Source organism: Emydura macquarii, unplaced genomic scaffold, assembly GCF_026122565.2.
Source record: "Emydura macquarii macquarii isolate MOO-44397 ecotype Brisbane River unplaced genomic scaffold, CSIRO-AGI_Emac_v2 contig_705, whole genome shotgun sequence".
Lineage (NCBI taxonomy): Eukaryota > Metazoa > Chordata > Testudines > Chelidae > Emydura > Emydura macquarii.
The window spans coordinates 2,764,027-2,784,661 of record NW_027130842.1 but is presented as its reverse complement, the minus strand read 5'-3'; the positions used below and the strand labels follow the sequence as shown (position 1 = coordinate 2,784,661).

At 37.8% G+C, this 20,635-nt stretch overlaps 1 protein-coding gene across 4 annotated transcripts in view; it reads left to right on the top strand.

The window, feature by feature from the left end:
• Positions 1 to 20,635, top strand: part of MAP3K5 (mitogen-activated protein kinase kinase kinase 5) — a 143,863-nt gene that overhangs the window by 79,258 nt on the left and 43,970 nt on the right. For all 4 annotated transcript variants that reach the window (XR_010918652.1, XR_010918653.1, XM_067542295.1 and 1 more), the window contains exons 8-11: positions 3,307 to 3,419; positions 10,370 to 10,529; positions 12,428 to 12,581; positions 16,373 to 16,480. Coding sequence is in view for 2 of the 4 variants with exons in the window: in XM_067542295.1 (XP_067398396.1) it covers positions 3,307 to 3,419; positions 10,370 to 10,529; positions 12,428 to 12,581; positions 16,373 to 16,480 (535 nt within the window). In the remaining 2 variants the exon portion in view is untranslated. The remainder of the gene's footprint in view (positions 1 to 3,306; positions 3,420 to 10,369; positions 10,530 to 12,427; positions 12,582 to 16,372; positions 16,481 to 20,635) is intronic.

The following is a 20,635-nucleotide window of genomic DNA, read 5'->3' as shown; positions in this document are numbered from 1 at the left end:
CACTGAGGTATCAGCCTCAATTGTACGTTATTGCCATTGTAGGCTTATTTCCTTGGGATTAATTGTGAATGTATACAATGTGTACTGGTGTTGTGCATGTTTTGTCTATTGGATTCCAGTTCTGGTCCTATAATCACCGTGTGTGTGAGTGTGTGAGTGAGTGAGTGAATATTGAAGTGAAGTTGAAAACTTAAAAGCTAATTTCTTTTTTCTATATTTCCTGTATACTGTCAGTGCAGGGAGCAGTTTATGTTTAGAAGTAAGTTTAAACAAGCTCAGTTTTTAAATGTTTCTAATACATGACAGATATGTGACCACTACAGGATCTTTAAATGCCATTGGAAAGTAAGAATGCAACAGGTTTTGTCCAGCTCAGAACTTTAGATTAAAAAAAAAAAAAAAGTGTAATTTATTGATTCCTTTGAGCCATGGTCCTTATGGCATTATGAGATTTTTTTCAAGATTGTCATTCAGATGGTTTTTTTTATGAGCTTATGTTAAGCTAAATAAAATGATTGACTTGAATATACAACGGGACAATATGATGGGTAAAGTAGTATAAATAATATTGTGTTTATTGTTATATTATTTATTTTTCCTTATTCATTCATCGCTATTACGAGATAAGCAATGAGATACCAAAACATAATTAACCTTAGAGCAGCCAATAGGTTCAAACTGTTTTTAATTAATAATCATATTTAACACTTCAGGAGGGGTTTTATTCCAGGCATCTTAAAGCACTTAATTATGTTGAAGTAAGCATAATTTACCCCATTTTACAGATAGGGAAACTGTGACACAGAAGACGTGATTTGCCCAAGATCACAAAACAAGTCAATTGCAAAGCTGATTACCTGCCTGTGCATAAAATAATATTAAACTCTGTTTCAGTAGCCCAGGAGGTTCTGTTTTCTAATGCACTGTAGTAGATATACTGCTGATGCATGCAGGGAAGAAGACTTGTACATTAGTGATTTCATTGAAAATGCCACTGTCACTGTGGTTATAAAATTATGTATATTGTAATTTATAAAACAGAAATCATAGTGTGCCAGATGGTTATGTGAAAAGCTCTCTGTGTGTATGTTGATAATCACATTTCCTCTACCTAAAAGCCAAAAAGTCATTTTTACAACCAGCTAGTAATTTGAAAACTTTTTGGCCCATTCTAGAAAAATAAAGAGGGAAGGAAGTACAGTTTCTTAACATAAAAGATGGAAGGACATAAACCTTTCCTGTAGATATGAGAATAGAGATTACAGGTTAATTAACTGTCACTTTTTTTGTTCGACTATTGCATTACTGACAGTGTAAATCAAGTCCATCAATAAAAGTCTTTTCTATCCAAATTCTTGCTCTTTTACCTCTCTAATTCAATGTGAATGCTGTCATGTTTTTCTAAATGTTAGCTCTCTTTATCTCGGTGGCATTTGTAATTTCCTCAGTTGATGTGGTGTCATAAATTTAGATACAGATTTTTAAAACCTGACCTCCTGTTTTGCACTGAGAGCTTGCAGATGAAAATAAATAGGGTTGCAACCTTGTGCTCACACTCATGTGTAGATGCAACCAGTGATATTTACAGTTTGTATACACACCATAGTTGTACAGGTTTAACTTAAATCAACTCAGTTAAACGGGTGGAACTTTTGTGTTTGGGACCTTATCTGTTTAGAAACGGTTATTTCACTTTAGTTTGCATCTGTAAATTTACTAATGCAAGCTCTGTTGATATTAGCCAGGTTTAAACCAATGTGTGTCCACACACCAAGTTTTACTGGATATAACTAAACTGTATAAAATTACACCTTTAGTTATATTGGTACAATTTGGTGGGTAGACCAGGGCTTGCAGGTCTACTTGCAAGAGAAATCGGTGCATATGACACCGGTGATGCCCACAGAATTGCCAGTGCCAAAAGGGAGGCTGGGTGAGGACTTTGTAAAAGGAGCTAGTGTCTGGTTACCGGATCCACTTCCCTCATGCACATTACAAAATCTGCCACCACACCTAACACTAATTGGCAAACTCAACAGAGAGAGAACAAAAAATGTCATTCTCAGAATTGATCTCTCAGCCTAGACCAGGGTTAAAACATATTAACAGGATGATGTTTTCATTGCCTGTGGTATGCCTTTCCTGTATATAAATAGATGACTTTGGTCTTCAGGACTTTTACTTTAACTCCTACCACAAGTATATAACTATTTAAAAAAAAAAAAAAAAAGGCAGCTCCTATGATGGTATGGGTCAATCAAGATCATCCTTTGCTTCCCTTGTCTTGTCCCTTTCCAATCTTTAGGTTCTGGATGGTAGCTGCACCGGTGTAGTCAGATATTCTGTTTAGATTAATGTACATCTCCTTTTTCTGAGTGCTTCTGTCCTGTTTATTGTGTGAGTATGTCTGCATTTTAAACAGATGCATAGCAGCTTTCTTCTTTTTAAGAGCTAAGGGTATATAGGTCAAACTTGGGCATATTTAGACAGTGTTATGTAGAAGAAATAAAATGCTGTTTAGAAGTCCAGAGTTGAAGTTACACACAGACCTCTATATATTGGGAACAACAACAAATATTTTGGTTCCCTTTTCTCCTAATTATTTCATCAGTCACTTTTTTTTCTCGTTTCATATCCATTGTATGATGAAGATAGCACAAAAGATCAGTAGCGAAATTGGGATTCTAAAACTCAAAGCAGCTATGCCACTAAGCAAAGCAAGAAAAAGGCTTGAGTGTGAAATGCTTAATGCCAGCCAAGCTGTTCATTCTAGTTAATATGACTTTGGGGCTGCTTGGGAGAGTTTTTTTGTTTGTATTTTACTGGAAACTAATGTTTCGCTAGCATGCATTTCCTTCCTCATTTCATTAAGCCTCACAGTGCAAAACTAAAGACAGATGATCAAAGTACAGAGCAAAGTAAATCTTCATCACTCATCTTAAATTTCAGGGTGATCTGTTTGCTGATCTCCTTCGAGCTCTAGGCTGCTCTCTAAAGATCAAGTGGGCAGGTTCGACAGCAGAATTCAACAGCTTTTGCATTTTAAATATCAGTCTTAAAATTGCATGGAATGGGGGAGAGAAAGAGAGTGTATGTGTGTGAGAAATGGAAGAAGGATATATAAATGTTGGACTCCTAAAAATAACCAGGAAGCATGAGTGGAGAACAGTAGAATATTTTTACTTGCATGGATGGTTCTAATTGTGCAAACGGAAGCTAAGCACTTACAGTACCTAAAAGTATAATTATGTCCTTGTTAGATTGCATTATTTAGAAAGTAAACTTGTGTGTTTGTTTTTTTTTTAGGTTCAAGAAGGCATTTGAATCAGAGCCAACATTGCAATCGGGAATTAATTATGCAGTACTCCTACTGGCAGCTGGACACCAGTTTGATACTTCTTTTGAGCTACGGAAAGTTGGTAATTATAGCTTGCTGACAAAGGCAAATCAAATCCATGATTCCTCCCACTTTTATAAGGGAAACAATCTGATGGATGTGTTGAGAGTACTTTGATAGTGAGTAATTGAACACTTCAACTGCCTTTCTCATTAAAAAGGTTTGGCAGCGATCCTGCTGGTGATCCTGAGTTTAGCGTTCAGGAGATTTAGTTCAGTTCTCTGGACCCTATTTCTTGCTGCCTAGCCAGCACAGCATCTGGAGGCCTTGTTACTGCAAAGCAAGCAGATGATTTCTTTTGGGTGAACTAGGAATGAATTTACTAGTCCCAGAAGGGGGATGTTACTAACAGTGTTCTAGGTAAATCACTGTCAATACAGGATAGTGGGAACAGTGAACAGAAAGTCTTCCTAGCAGTGGGGAAAATATGCCATTGACTTCCAGTGGGGTAGGGTGGGAAAGAAGAGATTCATTTTCCATTCGGCTTTTGTGTGTTGGTTTGGGTATATGAGATATGCAAAGTCAAGACTAGTCAGTAGTTCTTGCATATATATTACAATGTGGTCTCAGGAGGTGGTATTCTTCTCTGTGAATCCATTTAATTACAGCTACTTTATCAGGATCTGAATAATAGAAACATCCTATTGGGGTTGTGGCCGGGGACTTGTTTTCAAATCCATATTAATGGAACATCCCTGACACATCATTTTAAATAATAAGGTTGTTAGAAAGTGACATTTGATGTGATAGAGGCCATTAAATTGTTCTATGTTAACGTCTAAAACGTGAGTATACAAATGAAATTGTTTCACGCAATATGGCATTACATTTTATTCATGCATTTAAAGTGCCAGTGAAATTCATGCATAGAGAAAATGATGTTTATACATCTGTTGCACAGCCTATTGTCCCCTCCCCCCCCCCTTTTTTTTTTTTTTTACTTTTTGTACCGTCTAAGATGCAAGCAAACACATGAAGACATGAAAACGCCATTATTTTACATTTTTTTTTCAGAACGTTGCTGAATATTGCTGCACTGAACCAATATTCCAGTTTAGCATTAGGTGGTGGGGATTTCATATAGATACAATATAAACCCATGAACCTACCCATTTTTGACCCTTACATCTCTGATGGTACTTTTCAGAGTTAATTCCACTGTGACAAGAAAGTGCCAACTTGCATAATTGCTATTTGCCTATCTAAAAAACCTCCATTAGTTTCAAGTGGAGAAGTTACTCTTAATTAGAGCTAGTCAAAAATCTGCCAGTGGAATAGTTTTTTGTCGGAAAATACAGATTTGATGAAATTACATACCGATTTTGTCCAGCTTTCGATGAGACATTGTTGAAGTGTTTCATTTCAACCAGGTCAGGGTTTTGTTTTGAGTTCATTTGACTTTTCTGTTAAAACTACCATGTAAAAATCAAGTCAAGGTAAAAAAAAAAAAAAAAAAAAAAAAAGTCAGTCGACCTTATTGAAATGAAACATTTTAGAATATTTCAGTTAACAAAAAATTCCAAGATTGTGACTTCTCATCTCTGTTTGAGATGAAACAAAATTTTGGAAAAACTTGGAACTTCCCCCTGGAGGGAAATTCCATTTTTCAGCTGCCTCTAAGTGTTTTTGATCTGACATTCTCTGCTGTGTCTCACACAGAGACTAGCTTGTACAGGTAGAAGAGTGCCTTTTTAAGAGAGAGAACCCCACCTCCAGTTCATTATCAGAAAAAACAGTATTTTAGAGAAGTGGAGAGTGGGGATAGGGATGTTACAGAGACAAAGTGGTTGAGGTAATATCTTTTATTGTCTATATTTTAAAGATATTTTTAAAAGATATTACCTCATCCACCTTGTCTCTCTAATATCCTGGGACCAACATGGCTACAACAACACTGCAGACAATATAGGGATATTATGCCAATTTATTTTAAAGCTGATGACATTTTTGAGGATGCAGGGTATCCATGTGGATGGCTATTGTTATAGAGATGATGATATGGAGCTTGGTTTGCCTGGTGGTATGTGGGGATTTGAGGTATTGGTTTGGTGTGGTGAGTTGTTTAAGGATACCCCAGCTGTTTAGTTTCTTGGGACATTTTGCCCTCCTGTGACAGGGAGAGCCACTATTAGATTATCACAAGTGGTTGCAGTCTCAACTCATGGCTTTCCACACTTTGGATCAGATATTGTGTTGGATTTTATATCCACAGCATGGATACAATGCCATCACCTCCTACTGTGAGGTCTGAGATCTTATGTCCATGGCTGTGTGGAAGGCAAAGAAAAATATTTTGCCTCCAGCAGAGCATCTCTAAATTTTCACTTAGTAGCTCTGTTTTGGGTTGTGGATAGCCTGGTTAACATGAGCTATATTTACTCAGTGGTTCATGAGAGTCCCTCCTATTATAAAGCCATTTCTTGGTGCACAGATATTTCAGCTCTAATCAATTGGCTGTATACCAAACTACCTGCACTCCAAAGAGTTAGGGCAATATCTGAAGGGGACAAATGCTAAGCCCTCTCTTCTTGAGTTTTGGCCAGTGTTGCTCACTGACTGTGTTTGGAGAACTTCATAAGACAGCCTGACTTTGGATCCTTGACGTTCATGGCTGGTGAAGGTCAAATAGGTAAGTACTACACTATCTGCTGGTGAAGTTTGTCAACATCTTCTTTGAAGATGGCAAGGTGCAGCTCATGCTTATGAAAGCTTTTGTTCAGCCTCTGCTCAAAAACTTTGGTTCTGACAGCCTTTCCTGTTATCCACCTGTGTCTTCTTCCGAGTGTCATTAAGATTATTGACAGTGTTGTGATGCGTCATCGTTCATGGATCACAGCATCTTCTCCTTCATTCTGTTCTACATAGGTTCATACACCGGCCTCATCACTGTAGTATCTGGGCACCTTTCAGTAGTGCATTAAGCAATGTGACTAACATCTGTCATGCATTGTTTGTTTTCTCATCCACTCCCCAGGGAAGGTATCTTGTTTTGGTAGGATTATAGTTGTTTTGTTTTTAAATGTACATGTTGCTATGTATGTATGTATGTATATATGTTAGAGAAGACAAGGTTAAAGAAATATGCCTTCCATTTGAAACCTCTGACTTCTTTGACATTTGTCAGCCATGGTTCCAAGCTGGGTATGGCACACAGTCCACTTACTGCATTGGTTAATGATCTCCTGGTGACAGATAAAGATCCAGTGTCCTTGCTGATATTATCAGAGCTCTCAGCTGCCTTCAGTGCCAAAGAAGTATTAATTTGCCCTCAGACCCTCGCTTCAGATTGCTTTATTCTTTTCTTTTGGAGTGAACCCACAGGAATAATGCTGGGAAATTGTTCTTCTGCCCCAAGAACTCTCTCGTGTCTCAGAGGGTCTTTGCTGCCAAGCTTTCAATGCATATATGAGAGAGTTAGTGACAAGATGTTCTGAAGTGCTTTCAGTATGCCGACAATACTAAATTTATGTCTGCAGCTTGTATAGTCCAAAGAGTGTCTGGGGAAGATTGGAGCATACATGAGAGTAAGTTGATTGAGAATCAATCCAGATGAGACTGAAATGATAATGGTAGGCTGGGGAAAGCAATTGGAGGATATGGCAAAATTATATCAGCTCTTTAGAGGATATGTTTGCTGTTACCTATTACCAGAATTCACAACATGGGGATCTGATTATATTCCCAGTTAGTTTTAGTAGATCAAAAAGCTGCAGTGACCAGGACTACTTTTCTTCCCATCTGTCTTTGATCAGAAAGTTGCTTTCTAAAGTTTTCAGTCTATAATTGTGACAGAATAAGTGTTAATGATTACATGATCTTGTGGAGAATTTTTGTGAATCCCTTTCACACTTGGCTATGGTCTGAAATGTAGTTTTTTAACTATTTTGAGTCACAAAATTTAAATCACAAAATCACCTTCTGAGATCAAAACACAAACATGGTGCTTTGCGAGGTTGCTGATGATGATGTGCAAGATATGTTATTTGCGTACTCAAAGGATCCAGCTGATGCAAACTGTTTAGCCATCATTGATTTGGAAAGCAGTTCATTTTCTTAATGAGAAGACTGCCTTCTTTTTCTTCTACATATAGAATCACAGGCAAAAACTGTTTATGATAAATATCTTATTTTCCATACAAGCTGCAAATAAATTCCCGATGTGGTAAATTTAATTTTTGATACTGCATTAATAGATTCTACATTTTTGCTGATTAATTTTTGAAGCAAATATCTTTTAAATAATGAACTGTGGAAAATCTGCCATTTGGTACAAACATTGGTTAGCTTGCCTTTCTCATAAAGAAAACATTGTCTTGAGTTTAAAAGTTTAGTAAGTATAAAAGAATATGCACTTGAGTAGAGATGATGAAATCAAAATAATAACTGTTGTGCAGAAAAGAGAAATGATAAAAATAGGTAATGGCCCTGAGACTAAAATTCACAGAAATGCAATTATCATTCATTATTCATTTTTTTTATGTTTACAGAAAATAGATATCAATATTACACTAAAAACTGTGCACTATAAAACAGAGCACATTATTCTAGCTTGACTGAGGCAAAAGTGAGTTAATTCATGGGCTTTTCAGCATATCTTAAAGATCAATAAACTGGAATGACTTCTAACATTGAGGGTACTGAAATCCAGGGGCTGATAGATTGTGTGCCTCAGCTGACCTCATGTGTTGGTGAGTAGCATGTAGAGAGGCATTTCTTTTTTTAAGGTATCTGGGCCTAATCCTGCACCTAGACACTAATTGGAAGCCAGGTGCTGACAATAGAACAAAAGTGCAATGTACTGCCTAGGAGAAACATCACTTTGCCCTTCTGAAATTTCCAAGTTGTCTCAGTTTTATTATGTAGTAAAGTGTAGGCAGAGTAAATCATAATGGTAGGAGGCCACTTATGATCAGTATTCAGGTCCTCCTGCCAATAGGGCGAAATCCAAAATCAGTGGGACTCTTTCCGTTGACTTCAGTGGGCTTGGATCAAATCCATAGAAAGAATGTTCATTAAAGTAATGAACATCATTCTGGGAGAGATTCCAGCTTCTCAGGAAACTCCTGAATACATTTAGTATAGGACCTTGAAGGAGATCATTTTTCCTTTTGTGTGATGTGGAGACAGCCCATAGTTTGGTGACTGGAACTCATATGGAGCATCATACAAGAAAATGTCCCATTTTAATTAGTTTTTTGCACAATGAATACTGAATTAGGCCCACAGGATGAAATCAAGAATGTATGTTGTGTTGTAAGCTCTTTGGGATGGGGCCATGTGTGTGTGTGTGCCCGTGCCTTGATTCCTGATTAAGGCCTTGAGGTGCTACTGTAATAGAAATAAATAATAACAGTAAACAGCATACTAGACCACTATTCATTACTACATGAATAGAACTGACATAAAAAATACTATGCTCCTGTGAAGTAATGTAGGCCCCCACATTGTCTTACAAAGAAACAGCTTTACAAAATCTATTGTTAATAGAAGTACTTTCATTTTAGGGAAAAAAAGTTTCATTTAAAAAGAAAACAGATAATTTTTAAATCCAAAACAAAAACTATCATGTTCTGTGCACTCCTGAAACATGGCAACATCTTGTTAGTAAGAGAGTAAAAAATCCCAAAGACAGACAGCAGTGAGTGAAAGGGGCTAACAACTGACTATATATTTTTTTAAATGTAAAACTGACTGTTTATATTGTCTAGCATCAGTGATATACAAAAAGTAAACAGCATAAGAAACGTAAATTAGATTGAACAAAACATTTTCAGTTTAATAATATAGGTCACAGGAAGCAGAATTAAAGTGGTTTAGCAAGCAATGTAGTAGAGTTGAAGAGAGGAAAATTTTCAGCATAATCACCAGAAACATTCAGCCTTTGGAGCAAGGACAGAGAAAGAAAACATGAGTGGGAGAGCAAGAGTCTGAAGACTGGTATAGTGGATTGAGTGTTGGACAAAAGGAGGGAGCAAAAGAGTATTGTAGTGGGGGAAAGGTGGTCTTAACACAGACCATGAAATCAGAGGCTTTGTCTTCACTAGGAGAAAAAGATGTATCCTCACCATGTTTTTGCTAATACATGGTAATTAGCAGGAGGTAAAATCCAAGTGATGGCAAGGCAATTTGCAGTCTTTACATGAGTTAGCAGGTCAAGGTAAACCCAAGGCGGTCCCATATTCTCTAGAATCTTTGCAGAAGGAGGCACGTGAATACTAATGGATATCTTTTCTTGGGGTAGGACTCACTGCCAAACAAAAGACTCTCACTGCAGGAAGAACCCCACTGGATCACCTCTTCACCCTGCATGGGCCCTTGTCTATAAAGGTAAGTTTGGGACTTGGGGCTTGTAACTCAGAAAAACATAATAGGTGCAGTTTTTAGCATCTGTTATGTTTTTAAAGTTACATTATGTATTTTAAGGCCCCAAATTTACCTTTACAGATAAGGTCCATGCGGGGACATAGACAATCCAGCTGTGGCCTTGTCCCTACAGTGATGTCCTGACGTTCCTTTCCTGAGGTATCTATAGGAAGGGGAGGGAAAAGGTACCTTTAGTACTCATGAAGCTTTAAAGGGTTTAAAAACAATATGGTAAGTATAATTTCCGTCTGAATAATCACAATGGAAAGTCTAAATTGCTTTTAATAGAGACCCCCTTTAATGATTACTTTGTTTTACAGATATTTCTTATCAGTGTGTAGCATTCCTGTCTAGTAATTTTCCTTCAGTGTTCAAAGAAGCTTAGTCTCTGTGAGGGTGTTTGGCATTGGGGGGAGGGGGGAGTAGTTTGTTTGATTTATTGTTTCTGTTAATGGCTTTCATTATCAATTTGCTATCCCAAAATGGAAACATACATAATGTTTGTTTCATTTTATGTATTTGTGTTCCTTGACATTTACAGTAACTTGAACAGTAAAAAAGTTACAATTCAGGTAATCTTACCATAAAATTGTATTCTTATCATTACAGGGGTAAAGATCAGCAGCCTGCTTGGTAAAAAGGGGAACTTGGAGAAGCTGCAGAGTTATTGGGAAGTGGGATTTTTCTTGGGGGCCAGTGTCCTGGCCAACGACCACCTAAGAGTGATCCAGGCTTCAGAAAAGCTGTTTAAGCTAAAGGCACCAGCATGGTAAGGGAATATACAAGATGTGATATTTTGAACACCTCTCTATAAAAAGGCTGTTAATTTAGCTACTTCAAAGTGTCACACACAACACTGTATTTCAGTGGTTGTGATCTTTAAGTAAACTTCATACTTACTGCTTTTAATAATTAAAAGAAATAAACTCTAAAGATACTTGGGGATATCTTTTCCTGTTGTGAAAGCTGTGTGCAGGCATCAAGAAGGGAATATATCCTTTTAAAAACAGATGATTGTGCCTTTCTGAGTGTAAGATCAGGTCAACATGTAATTTGTTTTGTTTTTCTTCCCATATTTAAAACCACTTGGCATAAAGCAGTCCACCAATATTCAAATTGTAAAGCACACAGAATCTCTTCAGAGCTGATCAAGAATGGATGCACAGAGAATTTAAATCTTATTGTTAACTAAGAGAAATACATACACAGTGCAAATTAAATGAAGGAATTTCAAGCTGCAAGATCTAACAGTGCTTCCAGCTCCCTGGAGAGACTTGTTCCTTCAGCTGATTTCTTTTTGCAACTCCCTTAATGGCTAATTTCTGGAATTTTCAGGGTGTCAGAACAGTAAGATTGTATTCAAATTTATATCGGAGAAATCCTTTCTGTGGTTACTAACACATTTAGTTAGGTTGTGTCTTGCCCCTGTACAAGTGGACAGAGGGGGGTAAGGTTCTCCTTCTCATCTTCCTCCCCTTTATGCCCTTGTTCAGGGGCCAGACACATTACGGCCTGTTAGCTAAGAGACTACTTAAGGCTAGCACACTGCTAGTTCAAACCTGTTCCAAGGGTGGTGAAGGGGTGGAGCCGTGCAATGCACTCTAATCCCCATGTCACCACCCAGCAGAGCTGCCCAGGTGCAGATAGATGCAGATATACTGCATCCTCCTCAAGGATAATAGAGTAGCTTTGTTCATGCACCTCCTCATCACCCCAACATGGGACTGTCCCTTGAAGGGCCCTTGTATTGCTCCATAGGTATCATTATCACAGGTATAGAAACTGCCCTTAGAAGATAACCAAATTTTTATAATATCTAAACTGTGATTACTTTTTCTTTAAGGTCATGCAACAGGGGGCTCATCTTCCTTATCTGTGAATATTCTGTTGCTGTAGTGCTTTTAATACATCTTTGGGTGCGAGCTTTGAGGGAAGGGTCCAAATGGTATATATAGGTCATTTGTGGATATGCAACTAATTCATTAATCAGTAATGACATCATCATAAAATTACATTTGTATTTTTTCCATTTAATGGTGAAATCCGTCTTATGTGGGGCTCAATAAAAAGTATGCCTTAGGAAGTAAAGCATAAAAGAGAGAGCCATGGACTGCAGTTAGAAAAGACATTCTGTATTCCAGCACAGCTGTTGTCTTTTCGACAATGTTGTTGAAAGGATGTCTGCCAATGTCCCTTTTAATGCTAGGCTCTGAATCCAGAAGTATCGCATTTGACACCTACACTAAATAATCAATCAGTGCAGATGCACTGTAGAGGACAAAATGACACAAGATTAATGCCGTGAATTTTCACCGGAGTTTAAATTTGAGGTTAGTCACGGTTGAAATGAGTTTGACATGAACTCAGCTTAGTTCCAGGGCAGGAGATTTAGGTACATCACAAAACGATCATAGATCAGGATAACTGACATGCTCAGGATGGAGTGTCCCCACCTTCAGGAATGTTTCAGGTTAGTGATGTTGCTGTCACTGATATCTGGCTCTAAAACAAGGCATCTATTCATTAAAAGCAATCCTAGATAATCAGAATCTGACTGGCTGTCTTGGCATTGTGATGCTGAATTTTTAAAGTCTGATTAAAGATACAGAAATGATTATTTGCAAACTGTATTAAATTTACTGCCTGTATGTGCTTCACTGATTATAGGTACCTCAAGTCGATTGTAGAAACTATTTTGATATATCAGCATTTTAAGAAATTGAATCCAGAACAACATGTAGCCAAACAGGAACTTGTGGATTTTTGGATGGACTTCCTAGTCGAAGCCACAAAGACAGATGTGTTTATAGTTAGATTTCCAGTAAGTGTGCTTTTTATTAACTTATCTCACTTATCTTTTAATTATATTCATTTCCTTTTTGTCACACAGCATAGTTAATAAAAATATCACTTGTTCAGAGCTGGTCAGCCAATAAACCATGTTCACAGAAGAAATATATTTGATCTCCATAGTGCAGTGGTTTTAATTGATTATATTCTGTGACAGTTGAGTTGCTTTGTCTATTTTATAGGAAAGCAACAATGGAAAAGCTAAGCTAGAATTCTATAATTTAGGCTATCTATAATGTTCCCATCTGCGCCAAATGACAACAGATTAATTAAATTACACGTTGAGGAAAGGAGTTTTGTTAGCATCTGATAAGACAGAGAAAGAAATACATCGTTAGACTTAACATATCTGACTCTCAATCTCTTTCAATTAATGATGTCCACTTGTGCACTGTTATAGGGATCATATAGACAGCCTAATACCATACTGTTTATAGGATTAGACAGTAATCCACAGTCACACTAGATTACATGCATTCAGTTATTTCCTAGAAAAGTAGTGATGAACCCGGATAGTAATATTTTGCTTAGTTGCTTTATGCTGAATGGCTACCTTTATGCCCAGCAAGTGGGTGCCGGATGTATGCAATAAAAAGATTCTCACTACCACTATTTCCTGTATACTACGTATTGAGAAAAGATTGTATCCTAGACACTTTGATGTGGTCGCTTTTGGCAAGTACTGCTTTTTTATTATTTTTAAATGGCATCCAATTTTGCCAGTCCACCCAAATTCCTGAGAAGTGCAAATTGGCTGTTTGGACAACTTTGCAGGCTGCTGGGGATTGGACACAATGTGTAGGTGGTCCAATCAATCCCAGGGAAAACTGCACTTCGTAATGCTCAAGAGCAACTGCTCCACACAGTAAGTAGTGACTATGTGAGGCTCTGCCGGGAATCCTGTTCTGCCTTTTTTCTGCAAGGAAAGGTTGTGACATGACAAGGTTTGGAAGGAGTTAAAGCGAGAAAATATGCAGATTACTGTGGGCTTCATAACAGACATCCAGGGGAAACCACATCCTTTTCTTCTTCTTATTTATCACATGACATAATGAAACATTGAAAAGAGGATCTGTCTTCCAGATCTGTCTCAGCCAAACACACTTATTTTCTTTAAAATTAAAATTGAAAAGATCTGGTCAATAACACAATGCTGCCAAAGGTGACATGCTGTATCCATACTTGTTCATGTGACTATAGTACTGCCACCCAGCCACAGACCTTTTCTCACTTACAATCTGAAAAATGTACATGTACAAACTAAACAGATTGTGCATTGCATGCTCTGGAGAAAGGGCAACAAAAGAGGAGAAATGGAAAGACATATGGAATTTTTTGTCAACTAAAGCATATTAGATGCTTTACAAATAAATGGCATTTATAAAAAAAAATGTAAACTGATTTGTAACACTGCTTCTGTGTAACCATCTTCAGCACAGATTGACAATAGTGTCTGGATTTAGGAACTTCAGTACCAAGGCACAGCCCTCTACCAATTGAACATACAAATAACTCCATAATTGGCAGCTGCAGTAAGCTGGTATCTCAACTAGACACTGGAGGAAGACACGACACACTTTACTAGAACATTACATATATAGAAAGATACAAATACTAAAATTCTGCTGCTGGCATTTCTTTACAAACTGAAGGCCCAATTCTGAGATGCTGAAGGCCAGATTTGTATAGGTATTCAGGTGCCTGAAGATGCAGATAGGTGCCTAGGCGCTTTAAAAAATCCCATTAGGCACCTAACTGCCATCTTTAAGCACCTATATACCTTTAAAATCTGGCCCTGAGTTATTCCTATAGCCAACTGGGCTGTGGGCATTAGGCCTAGTGGTTGAAATGAAAGCCCAACCTAAAAATTAGAGCTGGGTGCAAGGTGGGCAGAGCCCAAGAATGAGTCGAGGTTCAGTGCTGGAGGGACAGAAGCCAAAGGTGAGAGCTGGAGGGTCGACCAGAGGCAGAGCCAGGGATCAAAGCCAGAAATCAGAATCTGGAGGGGAACAGAGGCTGCTGGAGCAGGCTGGGGGCAGGGACTGGAACAAGGGCAGCTGCAGGGCTGGTGGAGGTGGTGGGTGGCTACTGATGTGCTGTGGGGGCCGGGCTTATAAGCAGGGATGCTAAACCAGCAGCCAGTCAGGAGCTGTGGCCACTCAGTCAGCTCCATCTGGGCTCATTGGTTGCCTAGTAGCAGTTAGCCTGGGAGCAGGCCAGCAGCAGCTGGTCTGGCACCTGCCAGTCAGCTGACAGCTGTGGAGTGCCACCAACTCCATTGAAGCCTATAGGAGTATATGCAGTATGGATCTTGAACCATTGAGAATTTCCAATCATTTCTATTTGTGTGTGTTTAATTTTTTTTTTAAAGTAACTAAGGGAGTTCCTGATGGTCTCCAAGGCCTTGACATGAAAGGGTAATCCCACCCGGACCTCTTATAGTTCTGCCCTGGAGTTTCTGAATACTGAGTTGAAGTTTGTAGCTTTTATCTCTGCTTTTCCAGGCTAGTCACACAGAGCCCTGCAACATCACTTTGTTGCAGACACAGTTTACAGATTCTGGAAATCAGTACATTTAGTATTTATTTACAAAAGCAGTTTAAAAATTATTCTTAAAAAGTATAGAAATCACTTGCAAAAAACACAATGCATTGATAAATTCTGATCTTAAAGTATGTGGGGTGGGGGTTTGGAGGCAGGTGTTTTTTGTACGAGAATTAATTTATGCCATCCTCTAACTTGATCCCCTTTCCATTCAAATAAATATCAAAACATATTTCAGCTGTTTTGGGGGGAAATATTTTACAGTAGCAATTCAAAATAAATGGAAATGCAGTAACCTTTTTCCCAATTGAATACAAACATTTACAGATTGAAACAGAAAATCTTCTGTGCACTAAATACAGACTTAAAAGCTTTTGGAGTCTTTTTTCTGGAAATCAGATTGAAATATAGAATACTATAAAAAGACAATAATATCAGTCTTTAAGGGGAAACCAAATATCTACAAATGGCTAAACTGTGCTGACTTTTTCCTTTAAGGGCTTGAAGGAAGATGGACCATCAGCTACTTTTGGCCAAGCATTTTTGATATAGTAGCACAACAGTGTACTAGGTGGCTAGGTTTGATCAAATCTTGCTGCATTGAATTCTCTCTCTTCTGGTCAGATTTTGCTCTCACATATCCCAAAAACTGTTCTGCAATCTATTGCTGTCAGTATGTGGTCTCTTACTTGGATGCTTTTAGCTCCAATGGAACCATTCCCTCCTGTCCAGTTGCATAGTTAGTGCTCACAATGGTCTGACTTAAAAGCAATTAAATCTAGCTCCAGAGTGAAGAACTTTCTGCTTTCTCTCTGAAGAACTTCCCAACTGCTCCTCTCCCCAACCCAAATTGCAAACAAAGGGACAAGCTGACCTCCTCCCTCTAAACATCCTCAAACTGCCTCCACTGGGTCCAAAAATCCACCATGTTACAGAGGTTGCTCAACACTTGGCCATAGCAAAGAAGGTATTCAGAATCTTATTGAATCAGGAGTATCATATGATCAGGTGTGTAGTGGAGAAAGTTGGATTATAAAAAAACTAAATTTAAACTAGAATTTCAGCCCTTAGGCTTGCATGATCATTTTACACAGTTTTACCTCTTCTCTCTTCCCCTTGTGATTCCTAATGTCCTAGGACCTTAGATATGTTTTCAGTTGATTACAATGCTTTTTAAATGTCATAAATCTTTTAATGACTTTTAATTTCCCCCCCAAGGTTTTAATATTAGAACCAACGAAAATTTACCAGCCTTCATATCTCTCCATCAATAGTGAGGCGGAGGAGAAGACCATATCTATCTGGCACGTCCTACCTGATGACAAGGTAAACCATTGCACTTGCTTTAGGATGAGAAATGCAAATAATGAATCGCACATTATGGTCTCTGAATCATATAAGTAACATAAATCCTGTAATTGAAGACTTCTAACAGTTGACTACACCAGGTGGAAAACTTATTTGTGGTATATATAAAAATATATTTGTTCAAATATATTTTTGGGCATTGCTTAATTTGCAGATAATAGTTCCTGGTTAAGTATTTTTCCATGATCTCTTTTGTGATTTTAAAGAAATATTAAATTTACAATTTGTTTCAGAAGGCTTGATTTAAATAATAGTGTACAAAGCGTCTAGTGCATTACTGAAAGTTTGGCTTTTAAAATATCCGTACAACACACCAGTAAAATTGACATATACATTTATTTGTAGAAATGGAACTTCCCTCCTTTTTTTCCTCTCTGGTGTTATCCAAATCCATGTTATCGTTTTGAAATGTGCTTAAAAGAATTAAAACTCTTGAAAGATGTGGTTCTTTTAAATCATACAGTTTCACCGGTATGGCTTACCAGTGTCTTCTTTGAATACTGGACCCTGAGTAATGCACTGTGTGTGTCAAAAATGCCCCCATCCAGTACCCACTAGTTTATATTGTAGCCTTGTGGAGACACTGTAAATGTGAAGGCAGAGGAAATAAAAATCATTGTTTTGAATAGTTGTGCAGGAAGTTGGGAACTTAGAGGAAATTGATGGGAGAAGGTAGACGTTTTGGAGACCTAGAAGCTGAGAAAGCAGGGTTAAAGATAGGGAAACTTGGAAGCTGAGGTGTGGGGAAGTCGGGTATTTGGAAGGAGAGTGAGTCTGAAGACAGCTTGGGAGACATAGAGTGAAGAAAGGGATTACCGCATCCAAGGATACTGGGAAAGAAACAGTAGAGCAGTGAGAATTAGGGCAGCCAGGAAGTTTTGGAAGCCGAGAGAAAGAAGGGAGTCTGGGAGATGTGGAAGATGGGAGAGAAGAAGAAGGCATAGGGAATGAGTAGGTTCAGGGAGACGTGGAACCAGGAAAAATGTGACAGATGATTTCTCAGTTTCCAAGAACCGGAGCAGTCATTATTTCTTTTTCTGATGACTTTTCTTCGGTTGCAGGGTACGATAGTAGGGAATTGTTTTCTAGAATCAGTCTATCCTGTGCTTTTTACACTTACAATAGAAATATTTTTACATGCTCCTTTTTTTGCTATTTTCCATTTCTACTCTACCTCCTTTGAACAGTGTACATAGAATACAATGGGCAATAGCACTTGGACATTTTCTTGGGGAAAGTGGACTGTGGGGAAAAGTGTGTTGTTAATGGCAAATATAGGACAGTCAGAAGACAAATTGAAATGCAGGCTAAACTGTGTCCAGATCAATGAATGCCTATTTACATGTGGTCATCATCATTCATGATAGCCTCAGGCTATCAAACAAACATACATACATACATTGCCCTAGCGGTTGGACACAAACCAAAATATACTTGCCACACATTGTAAATAATGCCAAATGTTGGTGCTGCAGAGTAAACCTTGATACCATAAGACATCTGCTCTGGGAGAGTGCTATAGCTTATTTCATATTTGGAATTATCTCTACCTATAATTGATTCTTAATAATTCACTCCCAAATAATCCACTTCTTTCTGTTTGGTGGCTTATTGCTCATACCATAAATATAAAGCATGATTGTTGCTCTGAACCCAAAATCCCCTCATACTTACGCAAAGATTCTGTAGTGTATTACTAAGTGAGCATGCATCATTCATTACTGGACAAAATTTCTTCATAGTCATTTGGTCAACATTCTTTAATTTCTCTAGATATATTTTTAAACGTTTATGAACCTCAATCTCTCTCTCTCCCCTCCCCTATTCTATGTCAGAATATTAATTCATATCATTGTAAGTCAAAATATGAGTTCCTTACTCCCATCAATGAGCAATTAATCAGATTCACTACAGTCAGTGGAACTGCCTATAAATATTTCAGGACAAAAATCTAGGATAAATGAAGGCTGACAGTATGCATCAGTAACTTAAAGATAAATAACATTGCAGAGATGTTGTAATTATCCCATGACTAAGCATTACAAACCCAGGAAATTCAGAGTGAAGGCTATACTTAAAAGAAATTCAGTCATGTTAGGAACGGAAATGTACAATTAGGGTGCAAAAATAACCTTAACTCTGCCCTGTAATGACATCATGTAATAACCATAAGATTATGATTAAGGCACAGTGCTCAGTGTTTTGGTCACAGATAAAATTAAACTGATTTTTTAAAAAGATTTTCCCCCTATATGGGAAATTTGAAGAGTCTGTGTGATTCCATTATTGAGATTATTTGGGTCAAAGAAGACAAACACATGGTCAATTTCTTAAAGGACCCAAGTTTTAATTAACTCATGAGTTAATAGATTTACTGGTAAATTCTCAGAAAATTCATTCTGTACTCAATGAATAAGTGTGTAAGTTTTTAAGAAATGTATGGTTTATTTTTCATACATAACAGAGGTTTAATATTTGCTTTAAATGTAAAATGAAACTCAGCTTCTCAGCTTGCGACTGGTGACTCCATAACTAGAAAGGGGCTCGTGGTGTGGCTCGGTATAAATAAATGCCTCTTTCCACAGCCATATTCCAGTGAATATTTTCTACTTAAGTTTTAATTAAATGATGAAACTCGTGAAACTTAAAAAAATAAATAAATGGGAAAGTGTTTTTAAAAGCCAGGTGGTGGATCTACTTTGTCTCTGCTATGAGCACTTTTCCACTCCCCTGTAATTCCCTGAATATAGCTGTTTGTTTTCTTTTTGATTTTAGAGAAGTGCCACAGTCGTATTTTGTCATTATGAAACATAGTAGCCAAGCTGCCTCAGTTTCATGTTGGCTTCTGAATCCATTTTGTGATTTTTGACTAACCAAAGAACAGATGCTGGAGTTGGATAGCACCCTGATATGTTTACTCAGGTTTATTTAAAAGTTGGCAGAATCATGAGCAACACAGCTTTTCTATAATTCAGCAGCCTGAGAACACGATGTGGTAAATGAAAGAGGTTGAATGAATCTGTGAGAGATTACTCTTTCATAAACTATAAAGCTATAAAACATGAGTTGAGATTCTCATGCTTTTTGAACCCCTTTTTCTTTAACACCTTTTGGGTGTTATTTTGGAGTGTTCATGGATAAAAATGGGATGAGTACCAGTTGTTGAAAGGCAGTCCGGAAGAATTGGGAGATGGACGTGGGAAGAGGGGTGACTGCGATTGCTGAGATACTCCCCACTATTGCTGGGGGATAAGGGAAGGTGCTCTTTCCTCATATAGTGGAGCCAGGAGACCTAGTGTGGCATGAATCCCTATCCCTTTGTTCTGTTCCCTCCTGCAGGCAGAGGAAATGCCCATGTTAGCTCTTTGCATTTAGCGTGGGAGGGGTGCAGAGCAAAGGCTAGTTTAAAAAACTAGAATGATATAAAATTAACATGGCGCACATTCTATGGATTAAATCTGGCCAGTTAAGTCTCAAAATGTAATGGTAAATGGGGAATCATCATTGAATGGGTGTGTTACCAGTGGGGTCTACAGTGATTGGTTCTCGGCCCTAAGCTGTTTAACATTTCTATTAATGACCTGGAAGAAAACATAAAATCATCACTGATAAAGTTTTCTGATGGTACAGACTGGGGGAGTGGTAAATAATGAGGAGGACAGATCACTGCTACAGAGTGATCTGGATCACTTGGTAAGCTGAGCTCAAGCAAACAATATGTATTTTCATAAGGCCAAATGTAAATGTATACATCTAGGGACAAAGAATGTAGGCCATACTAATGTGATGGGGGACGCTATCTTGGGAAGCAGTGCCTCTGAAAAAGATTTGAGGTTTGTTGTGGATAATCAGGAATATTGTGTCCAGTTCTGGTGCCCACAATTCAAAAAGGATGTTGATGCATTGAAGAGGGTTCAGAGAAGAGCCGTGAGAGTGATTAAAGGATTAGAAAACATACCTAGTAGTGATAGACTCAAGAAGCTCAATCTATTTAGCTCAACAAGAGACAGTTAAGAGGTGAGTTGATTACTGTCTGAGTACCTAAATAGAGAATAAATATTTAATAATAGGTTATTCAGTTTAGTATATAACCTGATCCAACGGCTGGAAGCT